The 18602-nt window shown below is 38.4% G+C and overlaps 1 protein-coding gene across 2 annotated transcripts in view; it reads left to right on the top strand.

The window, feature by feature from the left end:
• Positions 1 to 10892, top strand: part of NDC80 (NDC80 kinetochore complex component) — an 18720-nt gene extending 7828 nt beyond the window's left edge. Inside the window, exons 8-18 of one of the 2 annotated variants that reach the window (XM_035903002.1) lie at positions 580 to 673; positions 1780 to 1886; positions 2742 to 2886; positions 3169 to 3374; positions 4562 to 4714; positions 5006 to 5095; positions 5880 to 5972; positions 7471 to 7601; positions 8136 to 8238; positions 8550 to 8683; positions 8946 to 10892. In XM_035903002.1, coding sequence (XP_035758895.1) covers positions 580 to 673; positions 1780 to 1886; positions 2742 to 2886; positions 3169 to 3374; positions 4562 to 4714; positions 5006 to 5095; positions 5880 to 5972; positions 7471 to 7601; positions 8136 to 8238; positions 8550 to 8672 — 1245 coding nt within the window. In that variant the 3' untranslated portion in view covers positions 8673 to 8683; positions 8946 to 10892. Of the gene's footprint in view, positions 1 to 579; positions 674 to 1779; positions 1887 to 2741; positions 2887 to 3168; positions 3375 to 4561; positions 4715 to 5005; positions 5096 to 5879; positions 5973 to 7470; positions 7602 to 8135; positions 8239 to 8549 lie in introns of both variants that reach the window. The other variant, XM_009647637.2, reaches the window with a different exon arrangement.
• The last annotated feature ends 7710 nt before the right edge of the window (positions 10893 to 18602 follow it).

The raw sequence follows: 18602 nt of genomic DNA, 5'->3' as shown, positions 1-18602 counted from the left end.
AGGTAATGGGCAATAGGAGTAGAGGAAACGGCCTCAAGTTGCGCCAGGGGAGGTTTAGATCGGACATTAGGAAAAGTTTTTTCACTGAAGGGGTTGTCAAGCATTGGAACAGGCTGCCCAGGGGAGTGTTTGGGTCCCCATCCCTGGAGGTATTTAAAAGACGGGTGGACAAGGTGCTTAGGGACATGGCTTAGTGGTGGGGATGGCAGGGCTAGGTTAACAGTTGCAACTGATGATCTTTAAGGCCTTTTCCAACCTAAGCGATTCTATGTGCTTCAAGATAATAAATTCCTAAACATTGTATCTACTATCCTTGTTAGATCCCAGAAAAATGTATCCACTATTTCCAGACCTTTCTTAATGTGAATTCTAGGTGCATCCTTCTGCCTGGATATAATTTGTCAACATTCTATGTTTTAAGGGAGGAAAAAAAGTTTATTTTTACACAAGTGCAGTCAAACTAATGAAAGATATTTTTGGTGTCTGTTTAATTCCACTGATTGAGTAGATTTAGACTATCTAGATGTTTTACAGCCCTTTGAATCATTGAAAAGAAAACTTTTTTTAAATTGTTTTCAGCTTTTCATGGACTATGCTGTAAAGTGCTATGAGCTCTTCATGAAAGGGAGAGATACTTTTGAAGAATTGGATGCAGAAGTGCAGTCAAAATTAAGTAAGTTTTCATGTTTTAATGAAGTTTTTAATTGTGTTACTGCTTTCTTTTCTCCTAGCATCAGTTTTCTCAGTTTACAAGTGAAAGTGATCTGAGGTAAGGGAACCTGAAATTCCCAAGTACCTCTTGGCATACTTTGACTCAATTCTCTTCTTTTTATGCAGTTACTATTACAGGCAGACAGGTCATGCTTTGCTGTCAGCTGTATCTGTGTAACTCTATTGTATTCAATGGCTTTGTGACAGAAAAGCAATATATGGTTCTTCAGACACAAATTCCATCTATGCAGATGATTCTTGTTTCTGTCTGACGAAGTTAACAATCCAAAAAAAAAAAAAATTACCAGAGGATTCACATTTGATGAATAAGAAAGTTCAGCTTCAAAAAGCTCTGAAAACAGTCTGTAAGAGTTCCAAACTCTGTCGTGAAGGTTCCCATATATGATTCAGCATGCACCTCTATTTGACTTCAGGGAGATTATTAAATTTTTTGGCTCATTCATTTCATCACCTACAGAAATATAAACAGAATACGAGAACAAGGAGGAAAAAAGTTCTCACTTTCTGTGCCCTCCTATGAGAAGCCAGGCTAAGGACACTTCTGTTGCAAGCTGGATCCATCCGTTGGAGAGGAAACATAAGCTACCAGACTATTACTAGACATTAGTAGGAAAAAGTAATCACAAAAGATGTCTATGGCGAGGAAGTATGTGGATGAGAAAGGATTGTACTGATCAAACTACCTTGTGAAGCTGTAACAGATGAAACATCTAACAACCACTGTCCTATAGTGTGGGCTGTATGAGAGTTTGGAAGCTGACCTCACAGGAGTGATTTTGAGTTCTTTTATGACATGAGGACTGAAAAACTCATTCCTTTTCTTGTTTGTTTTGGGTTTTCTGCCTATTTGCTTTGTAAAGAAAGGGGTTTTTTGATGGATTTGCTGGGTTTTTTGAGTTTTTGGGGGGGGGGTTTAGCTTAAAATAATTGTCCAGATAATGGGTATTTACTGTCCTGAAGCTGAAGCACAGATGTTCAGATTACTTGATGCTGTTCAGTGAGATTAATTTGTAAACACCCCGCCTCCTTTTTTTTTTTTTCTCCTAGAGGATTTATTTAATATAGATGAATTCCAGATAGAAGGTTTAGTAGCTGACAACAAAAGACTTCATGAAGAGATTGCAAGACTAGAAAAAGAAAAGGAAAGCGAGCCGGTTAGTAAATTGTGTCTATGTTTGTTTATACGGTGGAGTTGAAATTTCTATTATTGACCATTGTCGTCATTATTAAATAAAGATACTGATGATACAATACAACAAATGCAGAATTATTTTCAGGGGTCTGTGAGATTTTAATTACACCAGGTTATTACAGACCCTATGCCATTCTAGTACAAGACATTTACTGTGGAGTCTTCAGTTGCTATTTGTTTGATATTGTGCAGATATTTTCAGGTATAGAGGTCTTGCATTGGCTGAAATATTAATAAAATACTTGAACCTTTTTTCTTTTTTTTTTGGACTTCAACATTGTCTTTTCCAAAAGCATTTGGTGTGAGAACTTCTTAGGGGATGAAAGCATGGGATTCAATGGTAGCAATACATTTGGGGGAAAATATTTTGTTTGAAAAGACAGATTCTTCATTGTGAGTTTAAAAATGGTTTAGTGGCTGTGCAGCTGGCAAATTGAGCCTCCTGCCTACTGTGCAAAATGTGCTGCTTGCATTCCCAGCTTTCCTTGCCCTTAGTTTTATTTGCCCTTAATCTATTATTATACATCAGTTGTGAATTACCTGTAATAAGAACTTTCTTAATGAAATGCCATATGCAAATCAAAGACTAAATGCTGAAATGCAAGAATTAAGGTACAAACCATCTTTTCAGACTTTTTTGTTTTTATTTTAAAGATGCTTAAGTTGGTTCGGCTGTCACAGAGATATAAAATTAAAGAACTTTGTGGTTTTATTTATACTATTGAATTTGACCAATTACTTTGTTGTCTTGTCTGGAAAGTAAGATCATTATTTTAGATTAATATAATAGTGGTTGTTCTTTCCATCCATTTACTAGGATCGTAGAGTATCACTACGAAATGTGAAATCATCTCTTCAAGCAGATGTCCAGAAATACCAGGCATATTTGGCTAATCTGGAATCTCATATAGCGATCCTTGATCAAAAACTGGAAGGTGTCAATGAGGAAGTTGAGACAGTGGGTAAGACGACCTTAGTCACAAATGGGATGGTAAAGCTAGAAATAGGTTTAAAATAATTGTAAATCTCAGCTTCAGGACAGAGTTGAGATACTTAGTGCATGACGATGGTACAAAAAACTTTCCAAAATGGATGCTGATAAGGAGATTTTTTTGGCTGATAGCTGTTTGTACACTAGAGGAATGAAATACAGACATTATTTACTCATAAAAATACAGAAAGATTAGATTTATCTGTATAGACTGGTATTTTACATCCATTTCATAAATGTTTTGTGAACTTAGAAATGGAAGTAGAAGCAATGAAGCAGGAGAATGCCCGGCTCCAGCACATCTTTGATAACCAAAAGTACTCAGTTGCGGATATTGAGAGAATAAATCATGAGAGAAATGAGTTGCAGCAAACCATTAACAAGCTGACTAAGGAAGTGGAAGCAGAAGAACATCAGCTGTGGAATGAGGAGCTAAAATATGCTAGGAATAAAGAGGCGGTATGTGAAAACCTTACTGCACTGAGAAGTGGCTATCAGTTTTCATCATTCAAGCTTAAACTTGGGACTTGGACTATTGCTAACCTTTCCTAAATAGTCTAACAACACAGATATGTCTTAACAGACTAAAGTTACAAGAATGGCTTCTGTTTATAATATCTCTGAAAAGTATTTCTCTTTTTATTCTGCCTCTTTTCTGTTCTGAGCATAATGTAAATTCGTTCTTTTCATTTTTTTCTGCATAAGGGACATAGCTAGAATATGCACCACTGTCAGCTCTCCCTGTTATAGCATCAAGAGCTTTGATAACATTAGCTTGAAACTGCTTTGATAACACAAGCAATTTCACGCTAATGTTAAGATTTCATAGCAAGGAGGTAATGCAAAACTTGTGCTCTGAATCAATATCACTGCATGCATTTAGAGCTAGATTGGTCCCTTATGTGGAAGTTCTAAGATATTTTAAGGGCCAAATTCAATTCCTTCAAACCAAATGAAAAGAAGTGGTCCTGGAAGTGGTGAGATTTAAAAGCTTCTGCTTTGCTAGATGGAGAACTAAAAAAAAAAGTTTCAAATGTGTTTTGCATTTGGCAGGGTTACACTTTATCAAGCATTTGGTATTAACTTAAACTCCTGTGTGCAAGTATGAAGCACATAAAACTGGAAAAAATACTGATGTTGTTTGGTGTTTGCATATAAATAGTATTCGGTAATCAGAACATAGAGCGTTCAATACGCTTTGTCTAGAGGTATGCTCAATTTTGTTACTAGGATGTGTGGCTATGTGGCATTTTCTGAGAGAAGGCATATTAACATGATGACTGATCATTGTTTTAGTTATTTGTATTATTTCCAAGCATGTTTTTCCTTCTCTATCAACTAATCCTCAAAATTGAGGCAGGAAAAAATATGGCAGATGAGTAGGGAAGACCACAGGTGAAACCATTCAGTCTCACCCGTACACCCTGAGAAACTTTGTAGAGCAAGCTCTGAAAAACAGCTCTTAATCCAAACAATGCAGACTGCTGGGCTGTCGCTACATACGGCTCTTGCGTACTGTGGCATGACATGGAATCACGTTTGTACAGAGCAACTCAAAATCCTGTTTGAATTACTATATGAATACTTCTTGCAAAGCTTTTCACTTGTGTTTCTTCTATGATTTTTGCCCTTTTCTCCTCTAACAGATTGAAATGCAACTGGCAGAGTATCATAAACTGGCTCGAAAGCTGAAATTAATTCCAGTAAGTGCTGAGAATTCCAAAGGCCATGACTTTGAGATTCAGTTTAATCCTGAGGCAGGACCAAATTGCCTAGTCAAATACAGAACACAGATCAAGGTAAGTAGAGTCACTGAATACAGAATGTTTCTGTTACCATTCTCAACAACAACAAAAGAAAAGTGTTCCTTTGGAAATGTTGGAAAGGTCTCTCTTAACCTCTCCATGAGACTTCATTGAAAAGCTTGTGTGATGCATTGCCATAAATACATTATAGTATAGGAAGGAAATTTAATATTGGAGGGTACAGCAGCCTAAATAAATATGGGAGAGGGAAAAGTTGTACTGAGGTATATCTTAGTTTAAACTAACAAATTGCATTAGCCAGATCTTCTTGTCCGTGTATTACAGGCTCCCCTTATGGAGATCATAAACCAGACTGAGGAAGAAATTAGGAAAGCTACTCAACGGAAGATGACTTTGGAAGATACTTTGGAACAGGTGTGTTGATTAATGAAGATTAGGAATAAGATACCGTAACATTATCTGCTGGTGTCATATGACTTTTTGCATGGGTGAAGTGTGGCGTGGTGGGTTGTTTGGGTTAGTTTTGTTGGGTTGGTTTGGGGTTTTTTTGTTGAGATTGGGGTTTTTTTGGAGGGGGGGAGGAGGCAGGGAGGAAAGCTGTGAGAAGATTGCTTTAATTATGATGGAACCTAAAAGTGTTTGTGAGAATTATGGTCTCCTGTTGGTTGAAATAATGTGTATTCACTGCATTAAAGATTATGCAGCGAACATGTATTTGACCATAAACATTAGAAAGATTTGTTTTTAATAAGTTGACTATTCCAGTCTTTTGTGTGGCTTACCATCGCTGACAAGTTGTCATTGGGAAGATTTTTAGCAATATTGGGTTCAGCATGCATTGGAAGAAGAATAATTTTATTTCCCTATTCTTTTTCCCCTACCTCAGTTCCTATTGCTGAGCATGACACTGTATGGTATGGCATATCCTCTTGGCCAGTTTTGGTCAGCTGTCTCCTGCCTATGCACCTTCCCAACTTCTTGCCTACCCCTGCCCTGCTCATTGAGGGGCCATGGGAGGGAGAGAAGGCCTTGATGCTGTGCAAGCGCTGTACAGCAATAGCCAAAGCATTGGTGTGTTACCAACACCGTTTTAGTCACTTACCTGAAACAAAGCACCGTACAGGATGCTGTGAAGAAAGTTAACGTCATTCCAGCCTGGACCAGCTTAAATATTGTCTTGGTCGTGTTTTCATTCTAGGTGAATGTAATGGTAGTGGACAAGAAAAGCAGTGTGAAAATGCTGAAGGAAGAAGCTGAAAAGCTGGATGATCTTTACCATCAGAAGCTTAAGGTAGAATTTGTTATAGGTTGATGACAATTTATCATTAATGATATCCTTAGTCTTTGTATTTATACATAAGTTTTTGGTTGGCATTTTTGTTTGGACCTCTGCCCTTGCCTCCTTCCATTCCTCTTGCAGGATTCTCTCATTCTTTTCAGACATATTTGAGTGCTACCTTAAGTGAGTCAGTTTTCACTTTCTGGTATGAGAATCTGGCATCACATACTTTGGCAGATCCTGTAAATTATAAGCTGCTACATCCAGTAATAAAAGCAGCAGCAATCATCTCCTGACCTCAGGATATCTCAAGGCATGTGCTTGAAGGGGATTTTAGAGTTAACAGAATCCACCTTGTCTATAATAAATACAGTTTTTAGTAAACATGTTTAATCAGTTTATTAAAAACTAAGGAAAACATTTTTTGACTAAAAGCACATTAAATGTTTTAATTACATAAAATAGTTGCTTGCTTTGTTTTTCTTTGCCGGAAGGGAGCAGTCCCTATCCTTTTCCTCACTTCTAGTTTAGCAACAAAACGTAGCCCTCTCAGATAACAACTAAGCGGCTGCTCAAGTACCTCCCAACTTCTCCAACAGCGTGGCTTTAGAGGGGCAGTGGTCCCCAGGAGAAAAATGCTTTTTGAACTATGCTAGCGTTTAACACCTGCTCTTTCAGATCCAAACTTCTGCACTATAACCACAGAACAGGGTTATTGCATTGCTGATGCCTGCTTAGGTGGCTGAAGGCAAGTCATTTCATTTATTGCTTTCAAAACCACTTGAAATTTAGCTTTTGATCTATGCTGCTGCATATGCTTTTCTCCTAAGGTGAGTACATAAAATACTCAGTTGCAACTGGGTGGTTATAATGAGACATAGTCATGTAATTATTAGTGTAATTTTTAAAAAGCTATCCATAAGACTTCAGTATTAAAAATTATTTTTGGAGGATGATGTTTCAGTAACTTAGCGGAATTGCATGTTTAGTTGATGGTGGAATTTAGTTTTGTGCATTTAACTGTGCTAAGTATAGTGTCAACACTGTCATTCTTGCAGAGATGATTATTTACATTTTCTACTCATCTCTCAGACACAAAAGGGAAGAGCAATTTTCTTACTCAAATGTGATTTTATTTTTTTAACCTGGAAACAGTTGTTCACGATGTTCCATTTCTAAGCTATTTAAGCTATGTAAATAACACTTTGAGATTAATTTTGAAGGGAAAATAGCTGCAACACAGACCTCAAAATACTGTTAGAGAAATAAAGGGAAGGTTATGCTGGTTTTAGGTGGAAGATGATACAGAAAATACCTGAAACTTTAGGTTGTGGGGGGTGGGGTGGTTTGGGTTTTTTATTTTCAGTTCTGAGATTAGAATTACTGCTGTGAATTCTGAATTCAAGTATCAGGTTATAATCAGGTAATATAAAGGAAAAAATTATTCTTATTATTCTTGAGTTATGCAATTAATTTTTATTTATTTTTTCCTCTTTCCTTATGTTTACAGGAGGCAGAAGAGGAAGAGCAAAAATGTGCAAATGAACTGGAACTGTTAGAGAAGCATAAGCAATTACTTGAGAGTGGTGTCAATGAAGGTCTCAGTGAAGCCACAAATGAGTTGCATGATCTTCAACGACAGTAAGGCACATAACTTCAAGTTGTTTGTGTAGTTTATTTTTCTTTTTATGTGTTTTAAGGACAAAGACATTTTCCTGAATCCTAACGTAAAATTTTTTGAGTGGGTATCTGTCTCAGTATATTAATTTCACAAATTCACAGTTGAAAGACGATTTTCCTTGACACTTAGTATTTTGCTAGAATATTTGTCTGCTGTATCAGAACTCCTGTTTTCCATGTAATTTTTTCATACATACGGTTGTGATAAGGAAATTAGTTTGTTTCCAAACTTATGTGACAACTACATTTTACAGCCTAAAGCCCAGAAAGACTATTCTGACTCTAAGGTACTTTTGTTTCTTATTGATTAGCACAATACCATCCTTTTTCTTCTAAGTTGAGTATTAATATGCAAATTTAACTTGGTTCAAGTTAATACTAATATCAAAAAGTGTGGCTAAACTTGATGATATATCAGGCTTGGTGAAGTGATTGGTTTGGATGTCAAGAATTTTACAATTACAGATGTGACTTTCTGAGTGTCTTTACTTTTAGATATCAAGTTGTTATGCAAACAACAACAGAAGAGAGCAGGAAAGCTGGTGATAACTTGAATCGTCTTTTAGAAGTGATTGGAACTCATGTAGTATCTATAGAGGTAAGGTAAAATTTGATACTCAGAATTAAATCTTTCTAGAGTCCATCTGTTATTTAGGGCTGCTGCACTGAGTCTGTGGATTCTAGTTAAATAAACTGTTGACAAAACCTTTGGTATAAATAATCAGAATTGATCATTAAATTTCAGCAGTGATGTCCTGTTGGGTTTAATCTGCTTCTGGTAGACATCTTTCAGAGAAGTGTTTAACTGAAATCACTTAACTTGTGCAATGACTGCTTAAAATTCTTTAGCAGAACCAGTACAGGAGAGACCATCATAGTGTTAATAAACTTTCTGTAACTCTTTTCTAGAAATATCTTGATGAACAGAATGTGAAAATTGACAGAGACTATGAAGAATTCATGTCTGAAGATCTATTGTCATTCTTGACCGAAATTCTGGACAGTTATAAAAAGAAGGCTGAAAGTCTGTAATTACCAAAAAGGTGAAGATGGAAATTTTGTGTTTCTGAAGCTCTGGTATGGTGCCTTCTAAAAGGATGGGTACTTCCTGTGTTTAGCAGTGAAACTGGTTTTAAGTGTAAGGAAATGTTTATGAACTTCCTCTGTTTTATTGACACAAATACATTAAAGAATTAAAACTTCCTCCTTGCAATATATTATACATGATTGCAAACATCTGTGACAACTGTGGAACAACTTAATTTCATTTTTTTCTTTGTAATCGAATAATTTGTGCTCTTCTAGGAACATAAACAAGACAAGAGTACAGCTAACCTCTTAAAATAACAAGCCAAACTGGACTTAAAGATGGAACCACAAGTGGCAGCACAAATGCAGAGGGCACTGACAACTTGAAATACTGCTACTTAAAAATAACTAGTGGGTTCTGTAAAATTGTCAGATTGCTAACTGCAAAGAGTTACACTTTCCTTTTTGGAGTACAGTTTGTGCCTTCCGTAATAGACGTATGTATCTAGCGCACATGCATGACAGTGCACATCCTTCCCCAAGCCTTTTAGGACAAATGTAAATGTCTCCCAGTCTCCTGATTGTTCAGTTATCTTAAAACTGCCCAGAGACCTCTCTTACATGACTAAGATTTTTTTTTTAACAAAAACCTTTTTGAAAAGATCAGTAGTAGTTATACAGTAGTCTTGTAAATAGTCTAGAGGAAGAAAGATAGTCAGTTTGAAAACAAAGTTCTGCCTCTAACTGCTCATAGTCCCAGATGAAACCTCACTGTACTTCTTGAGTATGTATACCAGAGATAGCTCTAACTAGAACATGAATTCTGGCAATATAGTTAATCGGTTGTACATTTGGCTAATGCTGGATACATCAGAATGGTCTAAAATGAGTCTGCATTCTTCTTGTTAGACCAGTAGGACAGACTCTATTTGATTTTTTTCTTCCTCAGGAAAGTAGCAGTAAAATTAGTGTATGGGGAGCTCCAGTCCAAGTACATTGAAGCAAATGTAACCCCATCTCTTGAACGTGAACTTCTTTGTTCAGTGCTATGTGGAAGTAGAATTTTCTCATCTACTCTGTATATAAACCTTTGTGTTTGGAAAAAAAACCCCAGCAAATCAGCGTTTGTCTTGAATAGTTTAGTTTATGATGGTATTTCCTAATAAAAGTATCGAAGTAATTGAGTTGTTTTAAGAATTCAGTGATAAATATCACTGAATCAAATACACAATGATAAAACCAACTTTGCAGTCTGTTCAAAAGTTTTTAGTAGCTGATAGCTAAATGAAGTTTCTCCTTAATTCTACAGTTAGACACAGTACTCGAATGAAACGCAGATTCCTAGGATATACAACAAAACTTAAGTTACACCATCCAAACACAGACTGCAAATAAAAACTGAACTGGCTTTAATTCTAGGCTATTTTTGCAGAGCATACCTAAAACTCTGTCCTTAACCTAGTGTGTGAATCATCTGGCTCTGGTATGAGCATTTTGTTTCCGATATTATGATAATGGTGGCATTATTTAAACCTCTAACTTTCTGTCCTCTTGTTGTACTCCAGAAGTGTAATTAGACAGCTATAAAAGTTTTCTGATGGGTAGGTAGTGTTTCTGCTTTCTTCTGTTGTTCTCTTTCATTTTTACCTTTACAGGCTCTTCCTTTTTTCTGTAACAGCCTAATCCTTACCAAATCTCAGCTCCTTCTCTTTAGAAGCTGTTTTGCTTTGGTGATCTTTCTAACATTTTTGTTATCTAAAGCAAGATTCTTCTAATCAAGCAAAACTGTGAACCATACAGAATAATCATGTTCCTTTAAAATATGTGCTTATTTAGGGGCTATGCTCTCTCTTGGCTGCGTGATGCCTGTTTGTCTCTGCTTCTATTAACTGCCTGTTCATTACTACCTGCAGGTTCTTTGCCATGTAGAGTAGTCAGTTGAGTGAGTAAATGAAAGCAAAATAAATGTCACTTCCAGGGACTAATACTAACCCAGTGGTAATGGGTTAAAGAATCAAGGTCACAATGACCTTCCTTCATGTACTGGCAAATGTAATATTCTGAAATTAAAGTAGTCTGAGTAATAAAAAGGCCACATTTATAATGTTGGCAACATGGTCTTGTTATTGGGCTGAGCTATTCGTCTGTATGTCGGATAAACTGAATTGACTTTAGAACAAGCTGAGGGTTTGACCTAGGCTCTGTAAAATACTATGGGGAATTTTATGTCATAATATAATTAACATCAGCCAATGTTTACTAGGTAATATGTCTTCACTTTTTAAAATTGAGGTAATTTTTCAGTGCTTCTTGAACATGGCTCCTGTGTGATATTTGAAGTCAGGTAGTCAGTTATTTTTTTTATTTTTATTCTGGAATATGGCTTTTAAATTTAGACAACAGACACTAGAACAGAATTACTGCTCTTGATTTTTGGTTTTGTTTCTTTTTTTACCAGAATGTAAAGTTTTAATCAGAATGCACCACTGGCACCTGCACATTTCAGTAGCATGAGTCGTTTGTAAATTTTTTGGCTTTTGTATGGATACAGTTCCCTCGCCTATTGCTAGTGTTTCTCTTGTACAGTTTACTTGATATGCCTTAAGTTTATATTTATACTCAATAAAATTTCTTAAACCTGTTTCTCTGAAGGATAGATTCTTACTATAAGTATAGAAACATGGCATAAAAAGCACAATTCATTTGATTTTCCTAGAGGAACTAGGTCATTATCTTAGCAGCAGATACTAATTCTCTAACTATCCTTGCTGTTAAACGTGCATTGTGTAGAAGAAAAATAAATATAGAAACACCCATTTCCTATAAATTGCAAAGGAATAAAAATTGTCTTAGCTTTTTCAAAAAAAGAGGTGGCTTTTTAAAAACTGAGGAACAAAGCTACAAGCTTACTTTGACAACTGATTTATTGCACATAGGTGTCCCTTTGGTGTTAATATTCCCAACCAACTTTTTGCTACCTTAAGTATTAAAGGACTGTTTCCTTTACATGACCACTCTTCCATCTAATTTTTTTTTTTACCTCATCATAAAGAAAATGATACTTGATGCTATAGAAGCATGGTAGAACGCTATGTATAGCTTTGTTCTCTTCCCCGGAGTATGTTATTTTTCAAATTTTGTTGTCAGAAACTCGCACCACTGTCAAGAACCAGATAGTTCTTTTTGGAGTACTTGAGTGTATCATACAAGCCTGATAAAGCTTTTTTAACTGTGCAGTGTCCATTCAGCTTCCATGGATAAGCCTACTCGCATCCTTCTCGTTGGTTTTGCCACTGTACAGTGCTGCATGTCTATGCAAGTCATTGGTCCCAAGCTGGATAACAATATATTGTTCTTTACTGGTTGTGTAATACTTCTAATATTTTGTGTCTCTAACGGGAGTTCTCATCCCTGCTCCACCTTTTGTGGTAGAATTGAAAACCCATGTATATATATTCTTTCTGGCAAGAGGACAAAAGAAAAGGCCAGCAGCTGAAGGCATTCCCTTTTCCATAAGAAGACAGGAAACTCCCCACAGCAATGCTGTATAGGAAAAAGGAAGTCCGTGGTCTTTCATGCCAAGTCATTCTATACAAAGCAATGGAGGTTTTGTGGACAAGGGTACTGACTACTATTTGCCTATGTCTACAGATTATTTGGCATGTGAGTATTTTGAGCACTGCAGAGAAACTGAAGAGACTAAATATATTTCCGCTCTTCTCTGGGGAGCACTGTTTTGTTTTAATACTGGAAACCTTAACATCTCCTTTTGAGTCAGTGAACCTTCCTCTTTTGGCAGCAGTATAGAACAGGGAATTGACCTGTTTTTTCAACACACACTCTCCAGATTTTGGCTGTGAAAGGGGCCTGGCATGATGAAATCATGGGTTGTTCAGTTTTTTTTTTTTTTTTTTTTTTTTTTTTTTTTTTTCTTCCCTTGCAAAGATCTCCACCATGTTTTATCTTGTATTGGAGTTTTTTACATTTTAGGTGCTTGTTGAAAGTTTTTGATGGTATCCATTCCTTCCTAAGGAATGGAAGGAGCACAGAAGACTCATACAGCCCTCTGTCCTCACTGGATGAGGGACTATTTACTGATGCCTTGGCTGGTGTCACATCTCAGAGAAGTGCACTGACATCTTCAGTCCAGTATCAGGAGCGTGGCAGAGACTGCTCTGTCAGCCTGAGAAATCTGAATTTTGCTGGCTTTTTCTGTAGAACTTAATTTGTTTACAGGATTTTTTCTAGCAGATGTCAGTTTGCATCAGTACAACAGCAAGACCTGGCAAATGAGTGTCTGCATGATTTGCAGATTAAAAATGTAATAGAGGAATAAAAGGCAACTGTTACTTACCACAGGTCAGGCAACAGTAATGATTGTCAAGCAGAAAAAGTGCTCTCGGTCACTGGTCACACTTGAGAGGCTCCATGGCACCAGTCTGACCACAGGGTACCATGTAGAACATTACAGATGCCAGGTCTGTTGTGCTCCACTCACCTCTGGAGAGTGGACCTTTTGTGAACCCCAGTTCATAAGGGTCTACCAGTATTTGCCCGAAGCAGACAGGATCACGTGTGTGTCCACAGGATGATTGACTGTGGTCTCCCTCCATTCCAGAAGTCCTTATCAACAGCTTTGTGATAACAAGGAGCCTTTGTGGTGCGTGGTCTGCATGGTGTTTTCCCTTGCACCTCATACATGAGATCACAGTTTTAATTGGCAGTGTCTTACCTGATTAGCAGTTTAGTCTTAAGAACCCTTTGTACAGGGCTAAGATTTAAAAGGCACATCCCATGCACCAGTACAGGCTGGGGGCTGACCTGCTGGAAAGCGGCTCTGCCAAGAGGGACCTGGGAGACCTGGTGGATGACAAGCTGACCATGAGCCAGCAGTGTGCCCTTGTTGCCAAGAAGGCCGAGGGCATCCTGGGGTGCATTAAGAGGAGTGTGGCCAGCAGGTCGAGGGAGGTTATCCTCCCCCTCTACTCTGCCCTGGTGAGACCCCACCTGGAGTGCTGTGTCCAGTTCTGGGCTCCCCGGTTCAAGAAAGATGAGGAACTGCTAGAGAGAGTCCAGAGGAGGACAACAAAGATGATGAGGGGACTGGAGCATCTCCCCGATGAAGAAAGGCTGAGAGAGCTGGGCTTGTTTAGCCTGGAGAAGACTGAGCGGGGATCTCATCAACACGTACAAATATCTCAAGGGTGGATGTCACTAGGATGGAGCCAGATTCTTCTCAGTGGTGCCCAGCGACAGGATAAGGGGCAATGGGCACAAACTGAAGCATCAGAGGTTTCAGTTGAATATGAGGAAGAACTTTAGTTTGAGGGTGACAGAGCACTAGAACAGGCTGCCCAGGGGGTTGTGGGAGTATCCTTCTCTGGAGATATTCAAAGCCACCTTGGATGATATCTTGTGCAACCCGCTCTAGGTGAACCTTCTTTAGCAGAGGGATTGGACTGGATGACCTCCCGAGGTCCCTTCCAACCATTCTGTAATTCTGTGTCTGTTATTTCAATTTTACCTCCACTGAAATATTTACCAGTTTGGCAAGATTCCAAAGCAGAAGGAAAGACTGGTGGTGACAGAATGCATATAAGCATTTTGAAAGAAGCAACATCTACAGAATTTTGTTTTACTTTTCATAACAGGATTCAGAATAGTGAATGCCTTTGTATCAGTAGTAACCACATGGCCCTTCTGAGAACCCTCAATACTAGCACAGTCATGCGTGCCTACTGGTGCACCCAGCTGAAAGAAAAGGCCTTCACTATTCTGCCTGGAAAAGAGCACCTGGAGTTACCAGTTCTAAGCATCTGCCAGGTCTTAATTAGCAAGGGTCATTACATTACATTTGAAGTCCAGAGAGGAGACCAAAGTAAGGGACTCTGCTTGACTAATACTATGTAGTGACTTACTGTCCTCTGATTTGGCCATCGTATATTGTTTTGGGTTGGAAGGGACCACTAGAGGTCATCGAGTCCAACCCCCCTGCAGTCAGCAGGGACACCGCCAACTAGATCAGGTTGCTCAGAGCCCCATCCAACCTGGCCTTGAATGTTTCCAGGGATGGGGCCTCCACTACCTCTCTGGGCAACCTGTTCCAGTGGTTTACCACCCTCATTGTAAAGAATTTTTTCCTTATATCTAGCCTAAACCTACCCCGATTTAGTCCACCCATCAAATCCATAGCTTTCCAATTTAGAGAGAAGGATGTTGTGGGGGACCGTGTCAAAGGCCTTGCAGAAGTCCAGATAGATGACGTCTGTTGGTTGTCCCTTGTCCACTGATGCTGTCACTCCATCATAGAAAGTCACCAGGTTTGTCAGGCAGGATTTGTCCTCTGATTTGGCCATCGGTTTTAAGAACGTCGTAAGGAAAGCTGCAGAGTAGAGCCAGACAAGATAAGGAAGAGAAAACTACAGTCAGAGGTTGAACTGTTCAGACAAGTGTAGGGTTTTTTAAGAGGAAAAGCACCCTGAAAGATAGAAATTGTAAAGGAATAAACAAGAAATCAGAGAATGGCAATTCAGCATTGCTGAGGATCTCTTTTAGCGACAAGCAAAGATCAACCTTTCCCACCTGACTGATTACTCAGAAGATACTCCTCACGTGTTTTATCGTGGGTGCTGAGCACACAAATGCTTAGGCTAGAAGCTTGTTAAATCCTAGCTGTCTTTTGCCTGTGCTACGACAAAAACTCTATGATACACGCTTACAGAATCTCTGCATGGCAAAAGATGCCCACAATGAGAAAGACAGGGCAACGGTTACTGTGTCACCATCCCAAAATCCAGAGCGTCGGGTGATGCCGTGCAGAGACATTTAAATGACTAAGCAGTCAACCGGCCTTGCCTGGGCTTTTGGCTCAGACTCCATGGTGCCACTGCTGCTGGAGCTGGTGATGAGGGCACTCCGTGATGGTTCAGAAGAAAGCAGCCATCAAGCCAGGGTAAGAGAGTGAGAAAACAGTGCCAAAAGCCAAGGTAGAAGAGTAACAGAAGGAAGCAGCTCTTCCAGGAAAAAGCAAGCAGTAGTGATGCTCAGGTGAAAAAAAAGGCTGGAAGATACTCAAATTAAGACCCTGTAGCAGCAATATAAACTTGAATTGAAAAGCATAATGTCCCACACATGTAGTAGTACCTTTTCTGTCACAATGTATTTCTGAAGTTTTCCTATTTCTTCCACATCTTACAGGAGAGAACAATGTATTTGATTCCAGCCTTTATGACTTGTAAGTGTGGTTGGAGGGACTTCACACATGGTCTTAAAAAAATTCTCTGCAAGCATAACAGCAACAGTTAAAATATTAATGCTTGAAGACATTAATCTTATACTCCAACAGCCTTCCACAAATTGAAAACTGTGTTTTCTCTCAATGTCTATTTGTCAGATACATGCTTTCACATACTTGTTCAAGAATCATTCATGTTTCTTTGTCTCACTGAGGAAGAAAGTTTTTAAGGTTGAGTCCACGCTCGTTCATTTCCCATGAGAGAGGTGCTGGTACTCACAAGATGCAATGAATTGCTATCAAACTTATTTCATGACCACTGCATTTTTGCCTGTAGTCATTTGTCCCTGGTGGGTGAATGGCAGGAGCTTCTTGCTCTTCACTTTTCACAGTTTCCCTGCTATTGCCACAGTTTTTCCTTCAAAGTTTCATGATAATCCCAGGAGAGCTGCCAGGCTAAATCCTGCAATTACCCATCCAGTCTGGTGTTCTCCTTCCAAATATGGCTTTGGAAAACGATGCAAAAAACTCTACAATGATCAGATATGGCAGGATTTGTTTTCCAATTTAAACTCTTCCAATTCAGTAATATTTGGATATTTTATCCTATTGCCGAAGTATATGATGTCTCCTGATAATGTCATTATTTATTTTTTTTGTTCTTTATCTCCTTTCTATTTATATAAAATAATGGGTTTAAATGTCACTAAATTATTAATTCTTATTATGTGAAAACATATTTCACAGTTCAATCAAATGTTTTATGAAAAGTGTATCTTCCTACCAGTTCTGCATGTTTTTTAACATAACTCCATGTCCCTTCTCGCTTTATAAGACAGACTGGCAGTTCCCGATTATCTTTCCTATTTTTTGTACTTTTTTCCATAATATTTTCTTAGTTCAGAAATCCCAGTCGTCTCAGGCACACTTTCCACAATTAGTTATGTCTTATCCGTACTCATCAGAGCCATTATTTCCACTGGATTTTAAATGAGCATGTCACATTGTATTTTTGTTAATGAAGCACACCGTGAACGGTGAGAATTTGCATGAGTTTTACTCACAAAGCCCAGCTGACAAAGTTCATTTGGACGACAGGAGGGTGAAGGAGCGGTTTGTTGTCCCTACCCCTCCTCCACCATCTCTCCCTGTGTTGCCTTCAAGTTTTAAAAATATAAATAATCTGTTGTCACATTGGTCAGGTATCTCAGAACCACGGACTGTCTTTACAGTCCTCTCGGCTTGACTAACTGGATTGTTTCACGAATTCTGTCACTTTGGTTGCTTACTTGGTTTTTTTTTCAAGTTACTGAGTAGTAAATGAAAAAAAAAAAACCAGATAGCACTTCAGTAATCCACTTCTCCACATCTACCTTAGCTTGCATGTTATGATGACAATCTGCTGTTTATTTCTATTCTTTGGTTTCTGTCTCTCCGATGGTTTTCTGAGTAACAATGCTGTCGTTACACACCTCAGCGGTTCAAGTAACGCTGCTGTTCTGCTTCACACCTCAGGGGTTCTCACTAAGGCACTTTTTGTAACGGGTCATGTCAAAGGTCTATGGAGTTCTAAATGCAAGATGACACAGGCTCCCCTTCGTAGATATAAAACCTCTGTTACCTTAAGGAGAAGCAGCGCTTTTTGTTAGATAATTTGGAATTTGTAGTTTTGTACCTCCAAAGCATACGTAGGCAGTAGCATCCAGTATCACTCAATAGACGGTGCCGCTGCAACAAGCCCTACTAAAGGGGCTGTGTGCTTTATTCTAGTGAGGAGGCTGCTTTTCATTACATGTATACAAAACATTTACTATCTAAAAATGTCCAGTGCTGGAACTTAGCTCATATTCTCCCTTAATACAAAGAAATCGGATATTTAATTTATTGCTTGAATGAAAAAATTAGATACAGGCAGGACGTAATGATAAATACATTCTCACACACACACATAAAAAACACATCCCTGAGCATCATCCCAAATACCAAATGGCAAGATGAACAAATAATTGGTTACTCTACTGCTACTATTAATTTTGAAAAATAACATGACATCTGACTTTAAAATCCAGTAGATCGATATAAACAATATTCCTTTTTCCAGCAAAGAAAGTTCTTTTCCATGAGGACTGAAAATGATTACTCAGTTGTTAATAGAACAAAATACTTCATAGTGCAGAATTAAAACTTTGCAACTGCGGGCACCCTTTAAACCAGGTTGCGGATAAGCTGAATAACAAGGACCTTATTTTTATGCAAATGAAGTGCCTGCATTTCAGGCAGAACCGTCTTTCCCCCCTTGGCATATTCATTTTGAAACTAGATAAAATCATTCACCAGGTGGTTTTTTTTTCCCCAGAGTAGTTAGCATTCTAGAATGGAAGTGCTGTCTCCAGTCTGGAAATGCTTTACAAGTATGCTGAAAAACAAAATTCTGTTTAACAAACTCATAAAGTAACAAGGTTGGATATGCCCTTCTAAATTTCATCAAGTCATCACTTAGAGGGCCTCTGAGTCACAACCTGCATAAAAACCCTCAAGAGACTCTTTCTTTCTTCACTTGGTAGCACAAATGCTCTTTGGCCTCTGTATTGGGTTTCTGTGGCAAGGTCTTGGCAGTGGGGGGGCTACAGGGGTGGCTTCTGTGAGAAGCTGCTAGAAGTTTTCCCTGTGTCCACCGCTGGCCAAGGCCAAGCCAATCA

Source organism: Egretta garzetta, unplaced genomic scaffold (assembly GCF_000687185.1).
Source record: "Egretta garzetta isolate BGI_Z169 unplaced genomic scaffold, ASM68718v1 scaffold229, whole genome shotgun sequence".
Classification (NCBI taxonomy): domain Eukaryota; kingdom Metazoa; phylum Chordata; class Aves; order Pelecaniformes; family Ardeidae; genus Egretta; species Egretta garzetta.
Note: the sequence above shows the minus strand (reverse complement) of the source record. Positions and strands in the feature narration are given on the sequence as shown.